Source organism: Acanthochromis polyacanthus, chromosome 19, assembly GCF_021347895.1.
Source record: "Acanthochromis polyacanthus isolate Apoly-LR-REF ecotype Palm Island chromosome 19, KAUST_Apoly_ChrSc, whole genome shotgun sequence".
Taxonomy (NCBI): domain Eukaryota; kingdom Metazoa; phylum Chordata; class Actinopteri; family Pomacentridae; genus Acanthochromis; species Acanthochromis polyacanthus.
Window position 1 is genome coordinate 31,852,472 of NC_067131.1, and position 23,684 is coordinate 31,876,155.

Here is a 23,684-nt window from a genome sequence, read left to right on the forward strand (position 1 = left end):
AGAACGAGAGTCTGGTGGAGGGAGAGACTCTGCTGTTTTTATGAATGAGAATCACACACACACACACACACACACACACTCACACACACACACACACACACACAGACACACACTGTGATGTCAGCAACTAGCCCCTCCCCCACTGATGCGGGAAAATCCTCACGACCAGGAGGAGAGAGAGAGAGCCGTCCTCATGTGTTCTGATGTCTCTCCACCAGCAGCTCTTCATCCTCCTCCTCATCCTCCTCTTCCTCACCAGCCGGAGGATGAGTAATCCAGTGGGGGAGGGGGGGCAGGTAGTGGTGAGAGGCAGTGAGGGGAGGGGGAAGGATGCAGCATCATCATCATCATCATCATCATCAGGGAACGTGCAGAACGACGGGATTCAAAACGTCTCCAGCTGCTGAGCTCAGAGCAGCGGACCAGGCTAATTCCTGACACCCCCACCATCACTGGGTCAGACTAACTGCTGGAGCACCACGCTGACAGGAAAGGAGACGCATTTTTCCTGAGCTGCCTGTGGAGCAGCCCTGACTAATCTTTGGAGAAATCCGCTGAACAGAGGCTTGTTTCTCTGGATGTGACCAGACTAATTCATGGACTGGAGGCTGACTGACTCATTCCTTGGTTTGTGGGAGGAGACTACGTCCTGAGCGTATCCTAGCAGCCCACTCGGTGCCACACCTCCTAATGTGATGCTTCAGAGGCTGGGACCCGGCTAATACCTGGATCTGTGACAGAGCATCCCAGAGGCTGGACAGTTTGGACACACGCCTGCTGGGACCTGGCTAATCTCTGGCATGTTCTGCTTCTGCCTGCAGAGTTCACTGCTGAAGCTCCAGGCGCTGGAGGTGGAGGGGGGGCCCTCGCTGGGTCCGTCCCCAGAGGACAGCCCTCCTGCCCTGGGCAGCAAGGAGCAGAAGAGTCCCGGAGTCCCACCGGAGCTGGGAGGGAAAGACGGAAAGACGCTGGTTCAGTGTCACAGCGTTCCTTCAGATGAGAACAGTCCTCCAGGTACCTCACCTGTCTGTCTGTCCACCTGTATGTCTGTCCACCTGTCTGTCTGTCCACCTGTATGTCTGTCCACCTGTCTGTCTGTCCACCTGTATGTCTGTCCACCTGTCTGTCTGTCCACCTGTATGTCTGTCCACCTGTCTGTCTGTCCACCTGTCTGTCTGTCCACCTGTATGTCTGTCCACCTGTCTGTCTGTCCACCTGTATGTCTGTCCACCTGTCTGTCTGTCCTCCTGTATGTCTGTCCACCTGTCTGTCTGTCCTCCTGTATGTCTGTCCTCCTGTATGTCTGTCCTCCTGTATGTCCTCCTGTATGTCTGTCCTCCTGTATGTATGTCCTCCTGTATGTCCTCCTGTATGTATGTCCTCCTGTATGTCCTCCTGTATGTATGTCCTCCTGTTCAATTCAATTCAATTCAATTTTATTTATATAGCGTCAATTACAGTCAAATCGTCTCAAGACGCTTTACAGAACCCAAATGCCTGACCCCCAGAGCAAGCCCAAAGGAGACAGTGGCAGGAAAACACCTTTTTAACAGGGAAGAAACCTCGAGCAGAACCCGGCTCTATATAGGGGGACCCATCTGCCTGCTGGCCGGGGGGGTTGAGAGGGACCTGTCTGTCCTCCTGTCTATCTGTCCACCTGTCTGTCTGTCCTCCTGTCTGTCTGTCCTCCTGTATGTCCTCCTGTATGTCTGTCCACTTGTATGTCTGTCCTCCTGTCTATCTGTCCTCCTGTCTATCTGTCCTCCTGTCTGTCTGTCCTCCTGTATGTCTGTCCTCCTGTATGTCCTCCTGTATGTATGTCCTCCTGTCTGTCCTCCTGTCTGTCTGTCCTCCTGTATGTCCCCCTGTCTGTCTTCTGTTCTTACTTTATCAACATGTTTTTGGTGTTCTTGTCGTACATGAACTTCCTTTCAGTCTCAGGTGTTAGATGTTGTAGGTTCGTGTGTGACGCTTGAATCAACCCAACACTAACGTTGAAGTTCCTTCACACAGGAACTTTAAAGTTGTGTTGATTGAGTTGTTGCTTTTCAGGACCAAACGTGCAGCTGCTTCCCCTCCATACTCGGTTCTATCTCCTTGTTCTAGACGTTCTGTGGGGATCGTGTTTCTGGTGAGGCTGTTTGTTTCTGCAGCAGCCCGCCTCTCTGTTCCCCCAACGTTCTGCTATTTTTAGAACCACGTTCGGGATTAAAAAGCGCCTGCAGCACGTGAGACACACTGACTCTGATTCAGTTCCAGACCTCCGTCATGGCGCCAGGTTCTCTCTGGAGCTGCTGCAGAACCAATAAATCCCAGCAGAACCCTCGACCGTTCCAGCTCCAGTAGATGGAACCAAACGTCTCTTCATCAACAAACTGGATCTTTTTAGAATCGATACCTTCAGTTTTATGTTGTGGTTCTGGTCATCTAAGAGGATCTTGTGGCCTTTAGGTGTTTTTATTTTGGTCTCAGACGAGGTTCTAAAGGTTCTAGTGCTTCTTAACAAGGTGTAAACGATCATTTAGGTGGTTCTGATGAGAGCTGAAGAGTTTCTAGAGGTCTTTCTGATGGTTCTGTCAGCCAGTGGGGCAGTTCTATTGGACTTACAGTTCTACAAGGTTTAAACGATCCTTTAGGTGGTTCTGATGAAGACTAAGGGTTCTCTGTTGGTCTTTTCATGAGTCCGTTGGTCACAGACATTATGTTGGACTATGTGATTGTTTAGGTGGTTATTAAGGAGGTTTAAATGATCCTTTATGTGGTGGATAGAGTCTAGAGGACCTAATAGAACAGAATAGAACAGAATAGAATCGCCACTTTACTGTCAACCAGAACATACACTAGTTGGTGCACATTATGACTGAAACCTCTGAAAGCTCGCCATCAGATAGAGAAAGAAAACAAAACGAAAAAAAATTATTCTGGAAAAAAAAACAATTTCACGAGTTAAAAAAAAACTATATATATATATATATATATATATATATATATATATATATATATATGTACACATTTATTTTATATTATTTTAGCAGTTCTGTTGCTCAGTGAGACTTTTCGGAGGTCTTACTGGTTATTACGAAACTTTAAATGATTCTTTAGTGGTGGTAATAAGAAAATAGTTGGTTCTAGAAGTGTTTCTCATAGTTCTATTGACCAGTGATTTCTTACAACATGGTTCTAGTGGTTATTAGGTCATTTTAAGATAATTCAGTGGTCCTGGTGGGAACTGGGCAGACGTTAAAGTACTTAGTTCCAAAGTTCCTTCTACACATGACTGATGAGGTTGTAGAGGTCAGAGAGGCTGTTCTATGTAGGATTTCTAAATATATGTTTGTAAGGGTTAAATCGTTTCTCCACCAATTCTAACTGTAAGATTATAATAATATTTCTCCACCAATATTAATGTAGGGTTAGGTTTTTATGCAGAATTATTATATAGTCTTCCTGATATTCGACCAGCGAATATTTAGACTAAACAAATATAATAATGCAGCGTATTACTATATAGCTGTCAAGAAGAGCTTCAGGAATTTTAAGGGGAATTATTTAGCTTGAAAGGTTATGTATAAAATTGAGGTAGCTGGAATCTATACAAGTTAGGGACCAAGATGTGAACAACAAGACAATTGAGGCACTGAACTTATATTTATGTACATTTATTAAACTAAACTAAACTAAACAATAACAACAACAATAACACACATTAAGACAAATAAGATGGTGAGATGTGAATGATGGGAAAAGGGAGGAAAAGAACACAATATTTTAACGTAACACTGGGATTAATATTACGCTTGAAATAGAGTTCTGAGGGAAAAGGGATAACTAGAGGTTCTGGTTCTGGTTCTGGTTCTGGTTCTGGTTCTGGTTCTGGTTCTGGTTCCAGTGCTCCACAGCCTCCTGGAGGGAAACAGTCTGTGAGCAGAGCCGTGGAAGTCAGAATGCATCTATCCTACTGCACACAGAGTGCGTGTCTATGAGTACTCTACCAGTCAGAGGTCTCATTTAATGCTGTTGATTTATTTGTATTATTTTGTACATTTCAGATTAATACTGAAGATTCACACAGTTTTATTTACAGCATAGCTCCATATGGATACTTTCATAGTTTTGATGTCTTCAGTATTAATCTAGAATGTATAAATAATGAAATAAAATCCACTGGATGAGAAGGTGACTGGTAGAGTACATACAGAGTACAATGAGAGTGTTTTCATTACGTTTGAACAGCTGCATACACTTTGTGAGTATATTCATACTACACTATGATAGCATATAAAACAGTATTTTGAATATTTATACTGTATGTATATCCATGTATCAGTACTGGGCTGCTCAGTGTAGTAGTGGTTAGCACTTTGGCCTTGCAGCAAGAAGATCCCCGGTTCAAATCCCGGCCTGGGATCTTTCTGCATGGAGTTTGCATGTTCTCCCTGTGCATGCGTGGCTTTTCTCCGGGTACTCCGGCTTCCTCCCACAGTCCAAAAACATGCTGAGGTTAATTGGTTACTCTAAATTGTCCGTAGGTGTGAATGTGAGTGTGATTGTGTGTCTGTATATGTAGCCCTGTGACAGACTGGTGACCTGTCCAGGGTGTCCCCTGCCTTCACCCGAGTCAGTTGGGATAGACTCCAGCACCCCCCATGACCCTAGTGAGGATAAAGCGGTGTATAGAGAATGGATGGATGGATGGAAGTGAAGGTCTGTATTAGGGTTTTAGATGGTTCTAGTAGTTCTTAAGAATCTTTACAGGGCCTCATGTTGGTTCTGATGGTAATTGGGGAAGTTCTAGTGGACCTCGTTCTAGGGGAGGTTTTAGAGATAACTGGTTCGAGAGATCATCAAAGATGTAAGTATCCTTTTAGTGGTTCCTTTGGTCACTGGCCTGGTTGCAAAGGTTCTGTTTGTCAGTGGAGATGCTGAGGGGGTTCTGTTGGTACCTGAGGTGGTTCTTTTCGTACCTGTGGTGGTTCCGTTGGTACCTGTGGTAGTTCTGTTCGTAACTGAGGTGGTTCTGTTGGTATCTGTGGTGGTTCTGTTGGTACCTGTGGTGGTTCTGTTGGTAACTGAGGTGGTTCTGTTGGTATCTGTGGTGGTTCCGTTGGTACGTGTGGTAGTTCTGTTTGTAACTGAGGTGGTTCTGTTCGTACCTGTGGTGGTTCTGTTGGTACCTGAGGTGGTTCTGTTGGTACCTGAGGTGGTTCTGTTGGTAACTGAGGTGGTTCTGTTGGTTGTTCATGTGGGAACTCTCAGCAGCTCCAAGGGTCTGTTTTCAGTTGTTTTTGTAGTCAAACAGGATGTTCTTCCAGATTCTAGAGGCCTTTTGGTGGTTCTGTTGTCCCTGATAAGTTTCTGGAGAGGGTTGCAGAGTTTCTTTAGGTTATCTTAGTTGTCACTGAAGAGTTCTACGTGGTCCTTTAGGTCTTTCTGATGGCAAAAGAGGAGATTCTGGAGGTTCGTTAGGTGGTTCTTTTGGTCATTTAGGCCATTCTAGTGCTCCTGTAGGTGATTCTAGTCATCTGTGAGGAGGTTTGAGTGGCCCTATGGGTGGTTCTGGTAGGTGATGGAGAAGTTCTTAAGGTTCTTTAAGATGTTTTAGAGATGAGTTTCTACAGGATGTTGCAAAAGGCATTTTTGACTGATTTGTCACCGAAGAGGGGATTCTTGTTGCCTCTTATGTGTTTCTAATAATGAGGGAGAAGGTTTGAAAGGTCTCTGAGATAGTTCTAAGGAGAACTTGGGAAGATCTAGACCAGGGGTCGGCAACCTTTAACACTCAAAGAGCCATTTGGACCCGTTTCTCACAGAAAAGAAAACACCGGGAGCCGCAAAATCCTTTTGGCGTTTAAAATGAAGACAACACTGCATATGTCACTTTTTTACCTCTATGCCCTTGTCAATCAGTCGTGATTAATTAATTACAAAGCCTCAAATTAGATAGATTCATTTTTTTAATTGTGTCCTACCACTAATATGTATCTTACTTGGTTAATGTCATTTTTGCTCCTGGACCTCATATGTTACATAATGTTAGCGAGAAATCAATATTTTGCGAATGTCTATTTAACTTGTAAAATCTATTTATCTTAAGCTAATAACTTTTCTCCGGTAAGTCGCTGCCCTATTTTCCAAGACGACACTCCTCTGACTCTCTGACCTGCTGCCTGGATGCTGGACGTGACATCGAGCCGTGCTCTCGCGAGTAACGTCGTATTAACCCGACATATCAAAGAGTAGATACTGAGCAAGACAGTTATCCGTAGTTTACCTTAGTACTCACGAGTACCCGACACAATGCAGGACTCTGCTGTGAAGGTGGAGACGTGCGGCGGCGGTGTATTTGTGACAATTTTTTTTTAAAAAGAAATTTGAAGGAGCGACAGCTAGGATGTAGGAATGGAGGCCCGTCACTGCTGAATGAATGCAGAGCAAACACTGGGATCCAAAGATCAACAGGACTCCAAATGAATACATGCAGGCCGGTGAGTGTCGGAGATTGACGGCTGGGACGCATATTTTGACAGACAAAAATTAAGACGTTTTATTGTAATGTTACAAGATCACCATAATCTTCAAATTTAGAATTAAATTTTAAAAATTAACAATCTAAAATAAAATAAATTTTAATTAAATAGCCTGCTGATGATTTATTTTCCAAAGTTACAGAGAGCCACAACAGAGGGATGAAAGAGCCTCATGCAGCTCCGGAGCTGTGGGTTGCCGACCTCTGGTCTGGAGGTTCTTTAGGCTGTTCTAGAGATGATTGAGGAGGTTCTAGAGGTCACTGAAGACTTTCCAAATTACATTTATGGTCCAGTTGTTCATCACTGAGGTCCTTGTGTCTGTTTTTGTGGTTCTGGTGGCAACCAAGGAGGCTCTAGAGATCCTGAAAGTAGTTCCACTGATCCCTGAGGTGACTTGAAGAGCTTTGGTTGGTTCTGGTGGCAATGGAGGAGGTTTCAGGGGTTCTTTATGTGGGTGAACATGTGTTATTTTAGACTGTTAATACTTTCTAGCATCATAAAGAGAGCAAAGGAGGAACACCTTTGGATGGATGGTTGTTCCATCGAGCAGCAGGAACACTGAGAGGGATTTCTGTGATGTTCTTGTTCTTCAGAGAACTGAGGCAGCAGACACAACCGCTTTGTTCTCAAACCTCTAATAAAAACATCACGGTGACAGAGGTGTGTGTTTGGTTGTTCCAGTTGAGCAGTTTGTGAGTTTTGTCGCTGTGATTCATTCAGATTTAAAGTCTTTCTGCTTCCTGTCCTTTGACTCAGAAACACAAACAGACGTTCTCTGTGAAAGAAACAGTTTCTGTCCTTCAGCTAGAGACAGGATTCAGCAGCAGCTGGATGGAGACAGAACATCTGTTAGAACCAACTCTGCTTACTGTATTTTGTCTTTGTGTCTGCAGAGCTCCTCGCCGTCCTGACCAGACCTCCTCAGTCTCCTCGACACCAGCCGCTGACCTCCATCCAGCCAGGACAGCAGCCCCTCACCCCCGACTCAGTGCTGCCTCCCAGCCCCCACCACTCGCCCTCGTACCCCCAGAGGGGCAGCCCCGGGGGTGACGGGGGAGGAGAAGGACCAGATGGAGGTGGAGCTCTCCTCCAGCTGCTGGCAGGAGGTCCCAGCCCCCTGCCCTCCCCTCGATGCTCCAGCCACAGCCTGAGGTTCAACTCCGACCCCGACTCGGCCCCGTCACCACCCTGCAGCCAGCAGTACATGCTGTGAGCCTGTTTACCTGTTTACTGGTCTGTTTACCTGTTTACTGGTCTGTTTACTGTTCTGTTTACCTGTTTACTGGTCTGTTTACCTGTTTACTGGTCTGTTTACTGTTCTGTTTACCTGTTTACTGGTCTGTTTACTGGTCTGTTTACCTGTTTACTGGTCTGTTTACCTGTTTACCTGTTTACTGGTCTGTTTACCTGTTTACTGGTCTGTTTACCTGTTTACTGGTCTGTTTACCTGTTTACCTGTTTATTGGTCTGTTTACCTGTTTACTGGTCTGTTTACTGGTCTGTTTACTGGTCTGTTTACCTGTTTACTGGTCTGTTTACTGGTCTGTTTACCCGTTTACTGACCTGTTTACCTGTTTATTGGTCTGTTTACCTGTTTACTGGTCTGTTTACTGGTCTGTTTACCTGTTTACTGGTCTGTTTACTGTTCTGTTTACCTGTTTACTGGTCTGTTTACCTGTTTACCTGTTTATTGGTCTGTTTACCTGTTTACTGGTCTGTTTACTGGTCTGTTTACCTGTTTACTGGTCTGTTTACTGGTCTGTTTACTGGTCTGTTTACCTGTTTACTGGTCTGTTTACCTGTTTACTGGTCTGTTTACCTGTTTACCTGTTTATTGGTCTGTTTACCTGTTTACTGGTCTGTTTACTGGTCTGTTTACCTGTTTACTGGTCTGTTTACTGTTCTGTTTACCTGTTTACTGGTCTGTTTACTGGTCTGTTTACTGGTCTGTTTACCTGTTTACTGGTGTGTTTACTAGTCTGTTTACCTGTTTACTGGTCTGTTTACCTGTTTACTGGTCTGTTTATGTGTTTACCTGTTTACTGGTCTGTTTACCTGTTTACTGGTCTGTTTACTGGTCTGTTCACCTGTTTACTGGTCTGTCTACTGGTCTGTTTACCTGTTTACTGGTCTGTTTACTAGTCTGTTTACCTGTTTACTGATCTGTTTACTGGTCTGTTTATCTGTTTACTGGTCTGTTTACTAGTCTGTTTACCTGTTTACTGGTCTGTTTACCTGTTTACTGGTCTGTTTACGTGTTTACCTGTTTATTGGTCTGTTTACCTGTTTACTGGTCTGTTTACTGGTCTGTTTACCTGTTTACTGGTCTGTTTACCTGTTTACTGGTCTGTTTACGTGTTTACCTGTTTATTGGTCTGTTTACCTGTTTACTGGTCTGTTTACGTGTTTACCTGTTTACTGGTCTGTTTACCTGTTTACTGGTCTGTTTACGTGTTTACCTGTTTATTGGTCTGTTTACCTGTTTACTGGTCTGTTTACTGGTCTGTTTACCTGTTTACTGGTCTGTTTACTGGTCTGTTTACTGGTCTGTTTACGTGTTTACCTGTTTATTGGTCTGATTTGAGACTTCAGTGGAACTTTTCAGTTTTGCAATCATTTGCTCTTTACTTGAAACTCGACCTGGGGACTTGTTGGTCCTGCCATGGTTCTAGATTTGTGATTTCAGTCCTGAAGCAGGTCTTGACTTAGGACTTGCTCGCTTTGACATGTGTCTGGATTTGGTTCGTGTTGGTCCTGGTCTGGGTCTGGATTTGGGACTTTTAGTTCCAGTGTGGTTCTAGATTTAGGACTTAATGGTCCTGATGTACATCTACATTTGGCACATATTGAGCCTAATCTGGTTCTAGATTTGGGACTCTTAGGTCCAGTGGTGGTTCTAAATGTAGGACTTTGTAATTCTAATGTATTTGTAGTTTTGAGAGCCTTAGTTCTGGTGGAGTTCTATCTTTGGGACTCTTAGTTTTAGTGCAGTTCTGAATGTGGGACACTTTGTTCTGGAGTGGTTCTGAATCTGGTACTGTTTGTTCCGGGGTTTTTTCCAGATCTGGTACTGTAGTTTTAGATGCGGTACCATTTGTTCTGGTGTGGTTCAAGATGTGGTGCTGTTAGTTCTGGTGTCAGTGTGCTGACTAACCGGGTTCTCCTGCTGCTTGTTCTCAGACACTACTGTGGTTCTTGTGGTTTCTGTTTGACCCAGATCTTTACGCTGCATTAGAGCGTCTTCTATATTCCTCCTTGTTGTTCTTGTGTTTGTGACCCACAGCCCAGAGCAGAACACAGTTTATGACCCGGTTCTCTGTGTTGCTCTGCTTCCTCTCTGTTCTCTTTGTTGTCTGAAGAACAGAACCGTCTACTTCCTGTCTGTCTGTTCACCGTTAAAGTCCTGTTTATACACAGAAGCTGTGACCTCAGTAGAACCTTTAGGGCTCAATCAGAACCTCACCTGTCTGTCCAGGTGTCGTGGTCGGGCGGACCGGACCAAGGAACCGGAGGACCAGTGTCCCCCCTCCATCCCCTTCCTGACCCGACACATCCAGACCCTGAAGAAGAAGGTCCGAAGGTTTGAGGACCAGTTTGAGATGGAGATGAACTACAAGGTGAGTCCAGAACCGGCTGCAGTCTTGATAAAGCTGCTGGTTCTGGTTTATTTTACAAACATCTCACAGCTGTGATCTTCAGCTCTAGAACGATGTGACGTCAAATATTTAAGTTGAGAACTGTGACAACAGCAGGAGGAGGTTCAGAAGATGATGTGATTCATTGCAGAACCACAGCAGGTAGCGGTTATTACGTCATTTTAAGATAATATTTCATTGGTTCTGGCAGGAACTGGGGAGGCTTTAGAGTACTTAGTTATGAGGTTCCTTCTAGAGATGATTGATGAGGTTGTAGAGGTGTCATGGCCTCTCCCTCCTCTGTGCTGTGTCTGGGACCAGCTGACAGCCTGGTCTGATCAGACACGGCTGCTGAAGAAGTGCAGCCGTGTCTGATCATTAATCAGCAGCAGTTGAAGCCTGGCTCACCCCGTCACTCCCCACAGGATCATTGTCTCTGCCGGCTCCATGCCAGCCACACTCTGCTCCGCTGAGTTCCATTTGGTCTTCATTAAATCAGTTAATTTCTGAATAGACTTTGGTTTCCCGGGGTAGTTTTCCCAGTGCTTTGGCTCTTCTTTGTTTTGAGTGAAATAAATCTTTGTTTAGAAAATCAGTCTGCCTCCTGTATGTGCCTGCACTTTAGGTTCAACCCCCCCCGGTTCTTGACAAGAGATCATTGAGGATGTTCTAGCTGTGCTTTCAGTGGGATGGTTCTGTTGATTAGCAAGTATACTGTATAGAACCTTTAGGTGGTTCTAAGGTTTACTAACAAGGTTGAAACGATCCTATTTGGTCATTCCTGTTGTTTCTGGGAACTGAAGATCTGTGTTTGGGTTTTCATAGACTAGAGGCCAGATTTATGTTCCACTGGTTCTCTCTGCTGTCATGTTTCAGACTCGTTATGTAAATAAAGATTTAAATCCATGCTGAGTGTTGAGGAGGAGGGTTCTGTTCTTCAGGGTTTCTGATGCTGTTTGCCTCTTTGTGTCTCAGCCATCACACAACGATAAATACTCCAACCCAGAGATGGTCAGAGTGATGGGCGAACTGGCCAAGGCTCGGAAGCAGCTCAAAGGTACGAACACCTGAAGAACATCTGAGTGTTCTGATTGCTGCCACTCTTCAATCAGTCGATGAATCGGAGAAATAAAACCCAGGAGTTTATCAGTAGAAGATGTAAACGTTCCTCAGAGCTCTGAAAGACTCAGCATCAGCCTGAAGGAACTGATTCAGCATCTTTTTGTAGCCGTTAACAGAAAATACTCAACCAGGGAAAGAATCAGACATTCCTAGCTTCATCTGGAAATCATACGTTAATATCACAAATCTCAGAGTTCAGGTAGAACATCGGGAGGCAACAGGACGCTCGTCTTTGTATTGAACACGTGGGACTGTGTTTAATCTGTGAGTGTGTGGTTTTTGCAGAGCTCAGACTTCGGCAGTCGGTGTTCGAGTCGAAGGAGTCAGAAAACACCAACATCTGCAGGTAAGACTCACCTGTCCAACACACTAACTGCATGTAGACACACAATCCAACGTTTAATATTCACATTTATTAAAGTTATATCAGCAGGACAACAGGCAGCATCAGAACACATGGAGGAGGTTCATAACACGATCAATTACATCCTCTGGTGGAAAGGTTTATCTTCAGTCGTCAACAAAACTTAACACAAAGACAATCATGAATTTTGGTTCTTTCATAGATTTAGTCAAAGTTCTTCTGGAAATATGACAAAATATACAAACAAACGTTCGTATTTGGTTAAATTTGTCCATTTCCACCTCCGTTCGGTTCTTCTGGTTTCGATCTTCTGGTTTATCTTTGACTCCTCTGGACACTAAACCTACCGTCAGGCATGGAGGTGGTGGTATCATCAGACTATAACTGACTCAAGTCTGAGTCAGAAAGACTACAAATGGTCTTTCAGACTTGGTTCTTCAGGTTCTTGATGGGTCTAAGTCAGGACTTTGAGGAGACCAGTCTAGAACCTTCATTCCAGCCTGATGGAACCATTTCTTTACCGCGTCTGATGTGTGTTTGGACTCATTGTCTGGTTGAAACATCCAACTGTGTCCAAGATCAACCTTCTGCTGATGGTTTTAGGTTTCCATCCTCCTTCTTCATTATTCCATTACTTTGTGTAAAATTCCAGTTCCACAAAGCATTATGCTGCCACCACCATGCTTGGTGGTAGGTTTGGTGTTCTTGAGGTTAAAAAAGGACCATGACAGTCTGAAATCAGTCCTCAAAAGTCTAAAACCAGGATCAAAATCAATCCTGAACCAGTCCAAAAAATGTTCAAAACCAGTCAGAATACAGTCTGAAACCAGTTGTGAAAAATCTAAAATCAGTAAACATTGGAACCAAAACCAAACCTAAACTACTCCTTAAAAAAAGTCCAAGACCTGCCCCAGACAGTCTGAAACCAGTCCAGATCCAGGACCAGATCCAGAGTAAAATAAATCCTAAACCAACTTTAAATCACATCCAGAACCAGGAGAACCAAGAACACAACCAAACATAAACCAGTGCCAAGGAAGGGCAGAACCAGTCCAACATCCAGTCTGAAACCAGTCCAGAAGCATGATACTGCCACCTCCATGCTTGGTGGTAGGTTTGGTTACAGTCCAACACGGTCTCACGGGGATTCGTGAAACTGTCACGTCAGTTTTTGTTTCGGTTTCGTGCGCACCAACACGATGTCGTCATGTTTTTCGTGCCGCTCACCACGAGCAAAACCCGCTGTGGTAATCACATCTGAAAGCGGATTCATGACGATCTAAGTTGTCCATTGGTGTTTGCGGCCGCCGCTGCGGCCGCCGGACATTCTTTAAACTCCTATGCAAATTCGGCGGATTCATGACGATTTAAGCTGTCCATCGGCGTTTGTGGCCGCTGCCGCGGCCGCCATTGCGGCCGCCAGACATCCGGCTGCAACAGCGGCCGCGGCGGCGGCCGCAAACGCCTGTGGACAGCTTAAATCGTCATGAATCCGCCGGTATAAACCACTTTCAGATGTGATTACCACAGCGGGTTTCGCTCATGGTGAGCGGCACGAAAAACATGACGACATCGTGTTGGTGCGCACGAAACCGAAACAAAAACTGACGTGACAGTTTCACGAATCCCCGTGAGACCGGGCTGTACAGTCAGTGTGATTGTGTCCTGCAGGTACAACTCTGGTCTGCAGGGGGCATCAGAGCACAAACCGACTCTGGAGGAAACCGTGGAGTCTCTGTTCAGACGGCTGAGGGAGAAGCGACAGGCTCTGGGTCTCCCCGACAACATGAAGGTCGGTGTGCGACGTTGAATCCGTCCCTTAACACGCGTGGTTTTAGCATGTTGGTTCTGCCGTTAGCTCAGAGCTGGTGAGGCCTCCATGTTCAGAGCTGCTGTTTGTTGCAGGAGATGACCCAGGCCCAGATGGTTCTGGAGAAGATCACCCTGCAGAAGTGTCTGCTGTACTTTGAGAGTCTTCACGGCCGGCCGGTGAGTCGTCAGACATGAGGCGTTCAGGAACAGCAGGGGCAGTAGTTCAACCAGAAACACCTCACAGTGTGTTCAGAAGTGTTAAAGCTGCAGGGATGTTGTCTGAAGTCACTAATTACATTATTTAAGAACAGATTTGAAGTACAGACAATACTGGAACGTTTCTGATGACATTTCTGATTTTTCTTTTACACCATACCATAACAAGACTATTTTTTTAATGTGTTTATAACCATACACTTCACGGTTTGATGACATGTTACTATAAAACATATCTTGTAGTTTACGATGTACTCTAAAATAACTCCTTCATTCTCTTTTTAGCAACTTTTTTAGAATTTCCGACATACTATGCTATGACTTCTTTACTACATATTATACTTTCATGTTTTTTGCGACATACAATACTATGACTTTTTGACGACAAACTACACTACGACTTTTTAAAGATGTACCATACTATGACTTTTTTGTAATTTTGCAACATACTATACTGACTGTTTTTTTTTACAACATGCTATACTACAATTTTTTTACAGTATCAGAAGTCAGTTTTCATCACATCAGCTACACTATACTGTCAAAAGTATTGGCTCACCCATCCACATAATCAGAATCAGGTGTTCCAATCACTTCCATGTTCACAGGTGTATAAAATCAATCACCTGGGCATGCAGACTGCTTTTACAAACATCAGTGAAAGAATGGGTCGCTGTCAGGAGCTCAGTGAATTCCAGCGTGGAACTGTGATAGGATGCCACCTGTGCAACAAATCCAGTCGTGACATTTCTTCACTCCTAAATATTCCACAGTCAACTGTCAGCTGTATTATAAGTGGAAGTGTGTGGGAACGACAGCAGCTCAGCCACCAAGTGGTCGGCCACGTAAACTGATGGAGCGGGTCAGTGGATGCTGAGGCGCATAGTGCCAAGAGGTGGCCAACTTTCTGCGGAGTCAGTGGCTACAGACCTTCAGACTTCATGTGGCCTTCAGATTAGCTCAAGAACAGAGCTTCAGCAGAGAGCTTCATGGAATGGGTTTCCATGGCCGAGCAGCTGCATCCAAGCCGTACATCACCAAGTGCAATGCAAAGCGTGGGATGCAGTGGTGTAAAGCAGCCACCACTGGACTCTAGAGCAGTGGAGACACCTTCTCTGGAGTGACCAATCACGCTTCTCCATCTGGCAATCTGATGGACCAGTCTGGGTTTGGCGGTTTCCAGGAGAACCATACTTGTGGGACTGCATTGTACCAAGTGTAAAGTTTGGTGGAGGGGGATTATGGTGTGGGCTTGTTCTTCAGGAGCTGGGCTTGGCCCCTTAGTTCCAGTGAAAGGAACTCTGAATGCTTCAGCATACCAGGACATTTTGGACAGTTCCATGGTCCCAAATTTGTAGGAACAGTTTGGAGCTGACCCCTTCCTCTTCCTACATGACTGTGCACCAGAGAACAAAGCAAGGTCCATAAAGACATGGATGACAGAGTCTGGTGTGGATGAACTGGACTGGCCTGCACAGAGTCCTGACTTCAGCCCGATAGAACACCTTTGGGATGAATTAGAGCAGAGACTGAGAGCCAGGCCTTCTGGTCCTACATCAGTGTGTGACCTCACAAATGAGCTTCTGGAAGAACTGTCAAAAATTCCCATAAACACACTCCTAAACCTTGTGGACAGCCTTCCCAGAAGAGTTGAAGCTGTTCTAGTTCCAAAGAGTGGACATACTTCATATTGAACCCTATGGATTAGGAATGGGATGTCACTGATGTTCATATGAGAGTCAAGGCAGGTGAGCAAATACTTTTGATGTTTTTATTGCCGTGTCCAGCCATCTGGAGGCGCTGTAGCTCACGGGGCGTAATTCCACCTTCAGCTAAAACATGTTTAATGTGTTTGTTTTTCAGGGTACAAAGCAGGAGAAGACCCTGGTGAAGCCTCTGTATGATCGATACCAGATGATCAAACACCTGCTGTGTTCCAGTCCCACCATCTGCACCATCGTAAGCAAACACAGCCGTATGATGAAAACTACAGAAACTCAGTGTGGTTGTCTCAAGCTCAGAGAAAAGTTCTTTTCATGATCAGAGTCTGGGTCACTTCCTTCCAGCTGATTCTCCAGGACTGACTCAGGTTCGGGTTGAACTGCAGGCAGTGTTTCCATAGAGACTGAGAGGGAAACCAACAAATAAACGCAGCAGAAACAGAGAGAGCAGGTTGTTGGAGATCCACCCAGCATGGTGGAACATCTTTCTACTGATGATGAGCAGAGTAGAGAGGAAAGACTAGAGACAGAAAATATCTACAGGATGAGTAAACCACCATGAAAAAACACAAACAAGACATAAAATAACAACTGAGACACAAAACAACCAGTCTGTAAATAAAAATAAGGCACTCTTCATTGTAACTTCAATTTCTTATAAATTTAGAAACAAACAGGCTGAGGATGGTAAAGACAAGCTGAGGATGAATGGGTCTAAAGACTCTCTGTGTGGTAGACCACACCTTCCTGGTAGTCTCTCTGGCTTTTATCTCCATCCTTCAGACACTAGATGGGGTTAAGTCAAGAAAAACAGAAATTAATAAAAGGAAAGCAGTCATCCTTGCTCCTAAACATATGCCATAAGACTGTGAAAAAAGTCATAGTACAGTATGTCTTTAAATATAGTCATAGTATGTCGTAAAAAACATGAAAAGATCACAGTGTAGTATGTCATGGAAAGTCATGAGTCCACAGTGAGGAAACGTGAGACAAATAGAGGTTTCATTAGAAACTGAGCAGATGATTAAAATCGTTGTTTTTGTGCCTCAGGAGGAAGAGGACGGCTCTGACGACGACTCGGCGGCCGATGAACTTCCTGTCCCGCCTCCTCGTAGAGCGACTCGATTGGCGGCCGGCGAGGAGGACAGCGACCGAGACAGCGACCCGGCGTTCGTGTCTCCAATAGATGAGGTGAAAGCTGTTCGTCAGCAGGCGGCTCTGACCACGGCCAACCTCCACGAAGCCTCCAGGTGAGTCCCAATGTCCTCCCACTTCCTCCAATGTCCTCCCAACGTCCTCCAACGTCCTCCCACTTCCTCCAATGTCCTCCCACGTTCTGCCAATGTCCTCCAGCTGCCAAACTAGTTGTTAAAATTATTGTCCTTTTTATGAAACTGTTACTTTGAGGTATTTTCAAGGTATGTTCCATGGTTATGGCGGCGCCCTGTCCGGCTGCGGCTGCTGCGGCTCCCGGCTACACAGCCACTTTATCAGTTATTTTGCCATCTGGACCAGTGCCTTCTGGACCATTGCCTTTAGCATCAAGAGTTCAGTGTAACGGTGCAAGAATAGTACATGACCGGCAGGTTATCATTAGTTTGAGTAAATCTAGCAACCTGGATCCTGTAAGGCCGGAGACGCGGACTGCTCTACACAACTTCGGTCTGCTACGTCAGTCAGATCCAGCGGCCTACAGAGCAGTGGAGTCTCCCCCAGCAGAGGCCGACCCCGGAGACATCGGAGGCAATGCGAGAGGAAGCGGAAGCGCGGCTATCGCGGTGGACTTACAGCTAAGCTAAAAGCTAATCCGTTCTGACCGCCGCTTCCATCAGTCCTGCTCGCCAATGTACGCTCCCTGGAAAACAAACTGGACTACCTGAAGCTGGACTTAAACACCAAACGGGAGACTAGAAACTGCTGCATCCTCATACTTACCGAGACGTGGCTCAACTCTTCTGTCCCGGACACCGCCATTAGCCTGGATGGACTAACAACATTCAGGTCCGATAGGAGCCATGCTCTCACAGGTAAAACCCGGGGTGGTGGTGTTTGCATCTACACTAACAACAGCTGGTGTAACAACGCTACTCTGGTCTCCAGTCATTGCTGTGTGGACATAGAGTTTATGATTGTGAGATGCAGACCCTTCTACCTGCCCCAGGAATTCACCAGCGTCACCATTGTTGCTGTTTACATCCCACCCAGCTCTAACTGTAAACAAGCCCTGAGTGTTCTCCACCATGCCATCAGCGACATGCAATCCACACACCCGGAGGGCGTTTTTATTGTTGCTGGGGACTTTAACCACACCAACATGAAGACTGTGCTTCCGAATTTTTACCAGCATGTGGATTTTGCTACTAGAGGGGAGAATACACTGGACTTGGTTTACACAAACATCAAGAAGACATTCAGAGCAGCCCCTCGCCCCCACCTTGGATCCTCAGACCACCTCTCTGTTATGCTAATTCCTGCATACCAGCCCTTGCTCACCAGAGAAAAGCCTGCTGTGAAGAAGGTGAGAGTGTGGCCTGAGGGAGCCATGTCTGCACTGCAAGACTGTTTTGAGTGCACTGAATGGAACATGTTTAGAGAGGCTGCAACAGACAATCAACACACCAACGTGGGAGAGTACGCTGCATCTGTGACAGACTACATACAGTGGTGCATGGAGGGGGTTACAGTCATCAAGACCATCATCACACGGGCCAACCAGAAACCTTGGATGACTAAGGAAGTGTGTGAAGCGTTCAAATTTGGTGATGCGACGGCACTCAGATCAGCGAGGGCAAATCTGAACCGTGCCAGAGTAGCAAAGCGCACCCACAGTCAGAAGGTCCAAGGCTTCTTTCAGGACCCCAGCAACACCAGACAACTGTGGCAGGGCATCCAGACTGTCACTGACTATAAAGCCACATCCACACCCTGTCAGGATGATATCGGCTTCCTCAATGAGCTAAATAACTTCTTTGGAAGGTTTGAAGCTCTGAACAACAACCCTGTGAGGAAGGCTACCCCCCACCCCGACGAACAGGCACTCAGGCTCGAAACCACTGCAGTGTGGAGAGCCCTGAGGAAGGTCAACGCACGGAAAGCTGCAGGCCCCGACAACATTCCAGGACAGCTGATCAAGGAATGTGCAGACCAGCTGGCCCATGTACTCACAAACATCTTTAACATCTCACTTAACCAGGCTGTCATCCCCCCATGTTTCAAGTCAGCCACAATAATTCCAGTTCCCAAGAAACCAGCCATCACATGCTAAAACGACTTTCGCCCCATTGCACTTACATCTACCATCATGAAGTGCTTCAAGAGGGTGGTTAAGGACCACATCACATCCATACTCCCCCATCATTTGACACGTTCCAGTTTGCATACCAGCCAAACCGCTCCATTGAGGATGTCATCTCCACTGCTCTCCACCTGAGCCTGGTGCACCTAGAGGAGAAGAACACCCACGTACGGATGCTGTTCCTGGACTTCAGCTCAGCATTCAATACGATCATCCCCCAGGACCTGGTATGCAAATTGGAGCCCCTGGGTCTAAAAACCTCCCTGTGCAACTGACTGCTGGACTTCCTCACCGACAGAACCCAGTCTGTCAGAGTGGGTAACAATACATCCAGTGTCATCTCCCTGAACACCGGCTCCCCCCAGGGATGTGTCCTGAGCCCTCTGCTGTTCACCCTGATGACCCACGACTGTCGCCCCAGGTACAGCAGCAATCACATCCTGAAGTATGCGGACGACACAACAGTTGTGGGCCTCATTCAGGACAACAACGAACAGGCCTACAGGGAGGAAGTGCAACATCTTGTGGACTGGTGTAAGGTGAACAAGCTGGTCCTGAATGTCGACAAACTAAGGAGATCATCGTGGACTTCAGGAAATCCAGACCCAGCCACACACCCCTCCGCATCAACGACACAACTGTGGAAGTCGTGAGCACACACCAAGTACCTCAGGGTGCATATCACTGACAACCTCGGCTGGTCACTCCACACCACCTTCCTGGTGAAGAAGGCACAGCAGCGCCTGCACTTCCTGCGGTGGATGAAAAGAGCCTCCTTCCCCCTCCCATCCTAACCACCTTCTACAGAGGGACCATCGAGAGCCTGCTGACCAGCTGCATCTCCGTCTGGTCTGGGAGCTGCAGGGCCCTCAGACTGGAAGTCTCTGCAGAGAGTGGTGAGGACAGTGGAGAAGATCATCGGACCTCACCCCCCACCATCCAGGACACAGCAGAAAGCCGCTGTCTATCCAGAGCCCACCGGATCCTCTCTGACCCCACCCACCCCCAGCATGGACTGTTCTCCCGCCTGGCGTCTTGTATTCGCTGCATCCGCTGCAAAACAGCCAGACTCAGAAACAGTTACTTCCCCCTGGCCATCAGACTGCTAAATGCCAAATAACCCCCGACCACACACCCCACGGACAATATCGGAATATCTTCCTGATGGACAACCTCTTATCAGTGCCCTTTTTCATATGGACAATATTTAATAATAAATTACCAACCTATTTGTGCAATAACCCCCCCAGCTGCTACAATGTTTCTGTTTATACAGTTTTATACTGGTTATTTTGTTTTTTGCGCTGCAATGTTTATACTGTTTAAATACTGATTATTCTATTTTGCACTATTTGTTCTGTTGTTTACATCCTGTTTATTTATTTTTCTATTGCACTCAAAGATAATATTTAGTTTCTATATTATAATATTTAGCTCTTGTATTTATAATATTTAGCTTAATATTTAGCTCTTGTATTTCAATGTTAACATGTTGTAATACTGAAGCCAAGCAACGACATTTCGTTGCCAAAATTTCACTGCTGTGTTTTTTGTGCAATGACAATAAGGAAAGTCTAAGTCTAAGTCTTTATAGAATATTTTTCATCTAAGTATCACAGTAATGCTTCAGAAGCTGAGCTCTTTCTGGATGCTCCACTGATCGTTCTGTGGTTTTAATATCACCATGACTGCCGATTGAAGCTCTTCTGATGTTTCCTTTCAGGTCTCAGCTGCTCGACTGTCTTCGGGAAACCAGAGCAGAGAAGAAGACGAGACGTAAAGTTCTGAGGGAGTTTGAGGACGAGTTCTACCGACAGACCGGGAGGTAAGACCAGTTAGCATCGCTAAAGCTGTTTAAAACATGTTTCAGTGAATGTTGAACTCATCTTCACATGTGTCCCTCCAGGAATCTGCCAGAAAGAAGACCGCAGTCCCATGAAGGACGAGTACCAGGACTACAAGCAGCTAAAGGCCAAGCTGAGACTTCTGGAAGTTCTGCTCAGCAAACAGGACGTTTCCAAACCCATGTGAGAACCTGAATGTGTTCTAAGACGTTAACCAGCAGAAACCTTCACGTGGTCCCTCTGAATCATCCAGCAGAGTTAATCGACTCGTTCTGCTGATTAAACGACCAGCATCGTCCATCCGTCCTCCACCATCTGCAGGAAGCCTCGGATCCTGAATGTTGTGAACTCGTGTTCCACTTTAACTTTGTGTTTGAACTGAATGCACTTTAATCTGTCGAGAAGAAAGAAGAGAACGGGAAGAGTTTGGACGTTTTCATTGATCGTATCCAGACACCGAACCTCCAGAACCCAACAGAACCAAGTCTGAAAGTTTCATTCTACAAAAAAACTGCAGTTTGGCTTCTTTAGATCAATACCGATCATAAAGAGATCAACAAGCAGAAACGATCTGAGAAAAGATGTAAAAACTCTCATTGGGAATCAATAAAAACTCACTAAAAGGAAAATATAACTTTTGTTTAGCCGTAAAAATTACTTCTTGAGCAAAAAAACTGAACTTAAACCGTAAAAAAGGCTGAAATTTGAATTGTTGGGCTTCATAGAATCAGAAAACTGTCAGAAGTTGAAGTTAAAAACAATCTGAGCTAAATGATTTCTTTAAAGTTGTGTGATATTGAGAGTTTGTATCATTGTAAAATGAGAAAAGGTGAAAGTTTACATCTGAAGACCTCTGTTTGTCTTATTATGAGTTAATGTCTAAAATACTTTAAAATAAGACTCAGATTCAACGTCTCATTCTGTAAAATCAAACATGTTGTGGTTTTTAGACAATAACCAGCAGTAAAAGGTGCGACCCTGTTGAGGCTTTAAATCTCTGAACCTGGTCGGTTTGGTCACAAGTAATCTTTCAGCTGGGTGGGTTTTGGAGGTTCTGCTGATGATCCGTCTTCATATCAGAGCGTTTATTTTTATCCAGAGTCTATCGTTAATATGCAGTCGAGGGTTTTAGAGGCTCAACCTGTGACTTCTCTCCACTGAATGTCTGAGTGAGAAATCTTAAAAAGGGCTTGAAGTCTTTAACAGTCGACCAACTAACAACTCTGACCTGAAGCATGATGTAACATTGATATAACGTCCATGTAACGTTTCTGTAATCCAGCCTGCAACGACGTCCACAACAAGCGTTTTATCTGTGAGGAATGTTTGGTGTCTGAAGTCCTGCACAGCTGAAGCTCCTCCTGAACCCGGACCTCCTCCTGAACCCGGACCTCCTCCTGAACCCGGACCTCCTCCTGAACGTGGACCTCCTCCTGACGTGGACCTCCTCCTGAACGTGGACCTCCTCCTGAACCTGGACCTCCTCCTGAACCTGGACCTCCTCCTGAACGTGGACCTCCTCCTGAACCTGGACCTCCTCCTCCTGAACCTGGACCTCCTCCTGAACGTGGACCTCCTCCTGAACGTGGACCTCCTCCTGAACCCCGGATCGCCTCCTGAACCTGGACCTCCTCCTGAACCTGGACCTCCTCCTGAACGTGGACCTCCTCCTGAACCCGGACCTCCTCCTGAACCCGGACCTCCTCCTGAACGTGGACCTCCTCCTGAACGTGGACCTCCTCCTGAACCTGGACCTCCTCCTGAACGTGGACCTCCTCCAGAACGTGGACCTCCTCCTGAACCCGGACCTCCTCCTGAACCCGGACCTCCTCCTGAACGTGGACCTCCTCCTGAACGTGGACCTCCTCCTGAACCTGGACCTCCTCCTGAACGTGGACCTCCTCCTGAACGTGGACCTCCTCCTGAACGTGGACCTCCTCCTGAACCTGGACCTCCTCCTGAACGTGGACCTCCTCCTGAACGTGGACCTCCTCCTGAACCCGGATCGCCTCCTGAACCTGGACCTCCTCCTGAACGTGGACCTCCTCCTGAACGTGGACCTCCTCCTGAACGTGGACCTCCTCCTGAACCCGGATCGCCTCCTGAACGTGGACCTCCTCCTGAACGTGGACCTCCTCCTGAACCCGGACCTCCTCCTGATCCTGGACCTCCTCCTGAACCCGGACCTCCTCCTGAACCCGGACCTCCTCCTGAACCCGGACCTCCTCCTGAACCTGGACCTCCTCCTGAACCTGGACCTCCATGTTTCCTCGTCTTCAGCCTGAAACTGAACTCTGCTGTGAACATAAATCCTGTTTCTGTGTTGTGAAGTTTAATGGATTCCTCCCTGGATATTTTCTGTTTCCTCTGATCCATACGAAGGCTGTTGCTTCCGGTTCTAGCAGACATCTGGTCTGAGGTCCACCTTGAGAACTACACCAACAGACCCCGGTTCCTACGGATTGGAAGGAACTCCATGTCCTCTGTGACCTTTTGGGGAAAGAATCTGCTCTGCTTGATACATTTCTATACCAACAGGATGAGAATAAATATTTTTGCTATGAACCGTTTTGTTGTTTTTATTTGATGAGAAACTAAATCTTTGTCGTCTTTTTCTGTCACAGATGACTAGCCAGGTGTGTTTGTGGTGGTTTCACCTACAGAGGCAAAAACACAAAACAACCATAAAGAGACCTCATAACTTGGACAAGAATACAAAACACCTGAAAGAAAGAGACAAAACACCTAAAAGGAGACATCAGACAACCACAGTGTCTCCAACAGAGTAATGAGATGACAAAGTGCTGCTTCATGTTAGACTAGAAAAGCAATCAGAGAGTGCAGTAGTCTGCCAAGGCTGCTCAGTTCACTAAAACGTCATAGTTTAGACCGACTAAACTATGACGTTTTAGTGACATTTTGGATGACATACTAAAGTTTAGTATACATTTAGTTTAGTATACATAGTATAGTATGCTGTAGTGTTTTTTTGGGACAAAATTCATGATGATTTTTTTTTTTTAAAGAAAACTGTTTCTTCAGTGTTTTTCACGGCCTACTTAACATTATTCATCATATGGCATGTTTTTACGACATGTTAACAAAAATCAAATTTTTTTACATACTATACGATGGCGTTTTTTGGACA

The 23,684-nt window shown here is 45.8% G+C and overlaps 2 protein-coding genes across 3 annotated transcripts; one reads left to right on the forward strand and one right to left on the reverse strand.

Moving 5' to 3' along the window:
• The first annotated feature begins 167 nt into the window (after window positions 1-167).
• Window positions 168-21,436, forward strand: LOC110969706 (protein FAM13C-like). Of its 2 annotated transcripts, XM_051939094.1 has the most exons (11): window positions 182-1,014; window positions 7,421-7,736; window positions 10,003-10,144; window positions 11,138-11,219; window positions 11,570-11,630; window positions 13,320-13,440; window positions 13,554-13,637; window positions 15,540-15,635; window positions 16,448-16,647; window positions 20,416-20,516; window positions 20,599-21,436. In XM_051939094.1, the coding sequence occupies exons 1-11, from the start codon at window positions 801-803 to the stop codon at window positions 20,721-20,723; spliced, it is 1,542 nt and encodes a 513-aa protein (XP_051795054.1). In that variant the 5' UTR covers window positions 182-800; the 3' UTR covers window positions 20,724-21,436. The 2 variants fall into 2 exon arrangements, with proteins under 2 accessions (XP_051795055.1, XP_051795054.1); XM_051939095.1 differs by lacking the exons at window positions 15,540-15,635; window positions 16,448-16,647; window positions 20,416-20,516; window positions 20,599-21,436 and adding an exon at window positions 14,285-15,424 and having other exon boundaries at window positions 168-1,014.
• On the reverse strand, window positions 20,739-22,828 carry LOC127531009 (probable inactive protein kinase DDB_G0270444). The gene is made up of 5 exons (XM_051939012.1): window positions 22,651-22,828; window positions 22,159-22,614; window positions 21,981-22,064; window positions 21,765-21,945; window positions 20,739-20,851 (listed from the first exon to the last, which is right to left on the reverse strand). The coding sequence occupies exons 1-5, from the start codon at window positions 22,798-22,800 to the stop codon at window positions 20,739-20,741; spliced, it is 984 nt and encodes a 327-aa protein (XP_051794972.1). The 5' UTR covers window positions 22,801-22,828.
• Between the last annotated feature and the right edge of the window lie 856 nt (window positions 22,829-23,684).

Coding starts and splice junctions, on each gene's coding strand:
- LOC110969706 (XM_051939094.1), top strand. CDS start 801: ATGTTCTGCTTCTGCCTGCAGAGTTCACTGCTGAAGCTCCAGGCGCTG. Junction 11,220..11,569: donor GGCTCGGAAGCAGCTCAAAG/GTACGAACACCT, acceptor TGGTTTTTGCAG/AGCTCAGACTTCGGCAGTCG. Junction 13,441..13,553: donor GTCTCCCCGACAACATGAAG/GTCGGTGTGCGA, acceptor TGTTTGTTGCAG/GAGATGACCCAGGCCCAGAT.
- LOC127531009 (XM_051939012.1), bottom strand. CDS start 22,800: ATGGAGGTCCAGGTTCAGGAGGAGGTCCAGGTTCAGGAGGAGGTCCGG. Junction 22,615..22,650: donor AGGTCCACGTTCAGGAGGAG/GTCCACGTTCAG, acceptor GTTCAGGAGGAG/GTCCACGTTCAGGAGGAGGT. Junction 21,946..21,980: donor AGGTCCACGTTCAGGAGGAG/GTCCACGTCAGG, acceptor GTTCAGGAGGAG/GTCCGGGTTCAGGAGGAGGT.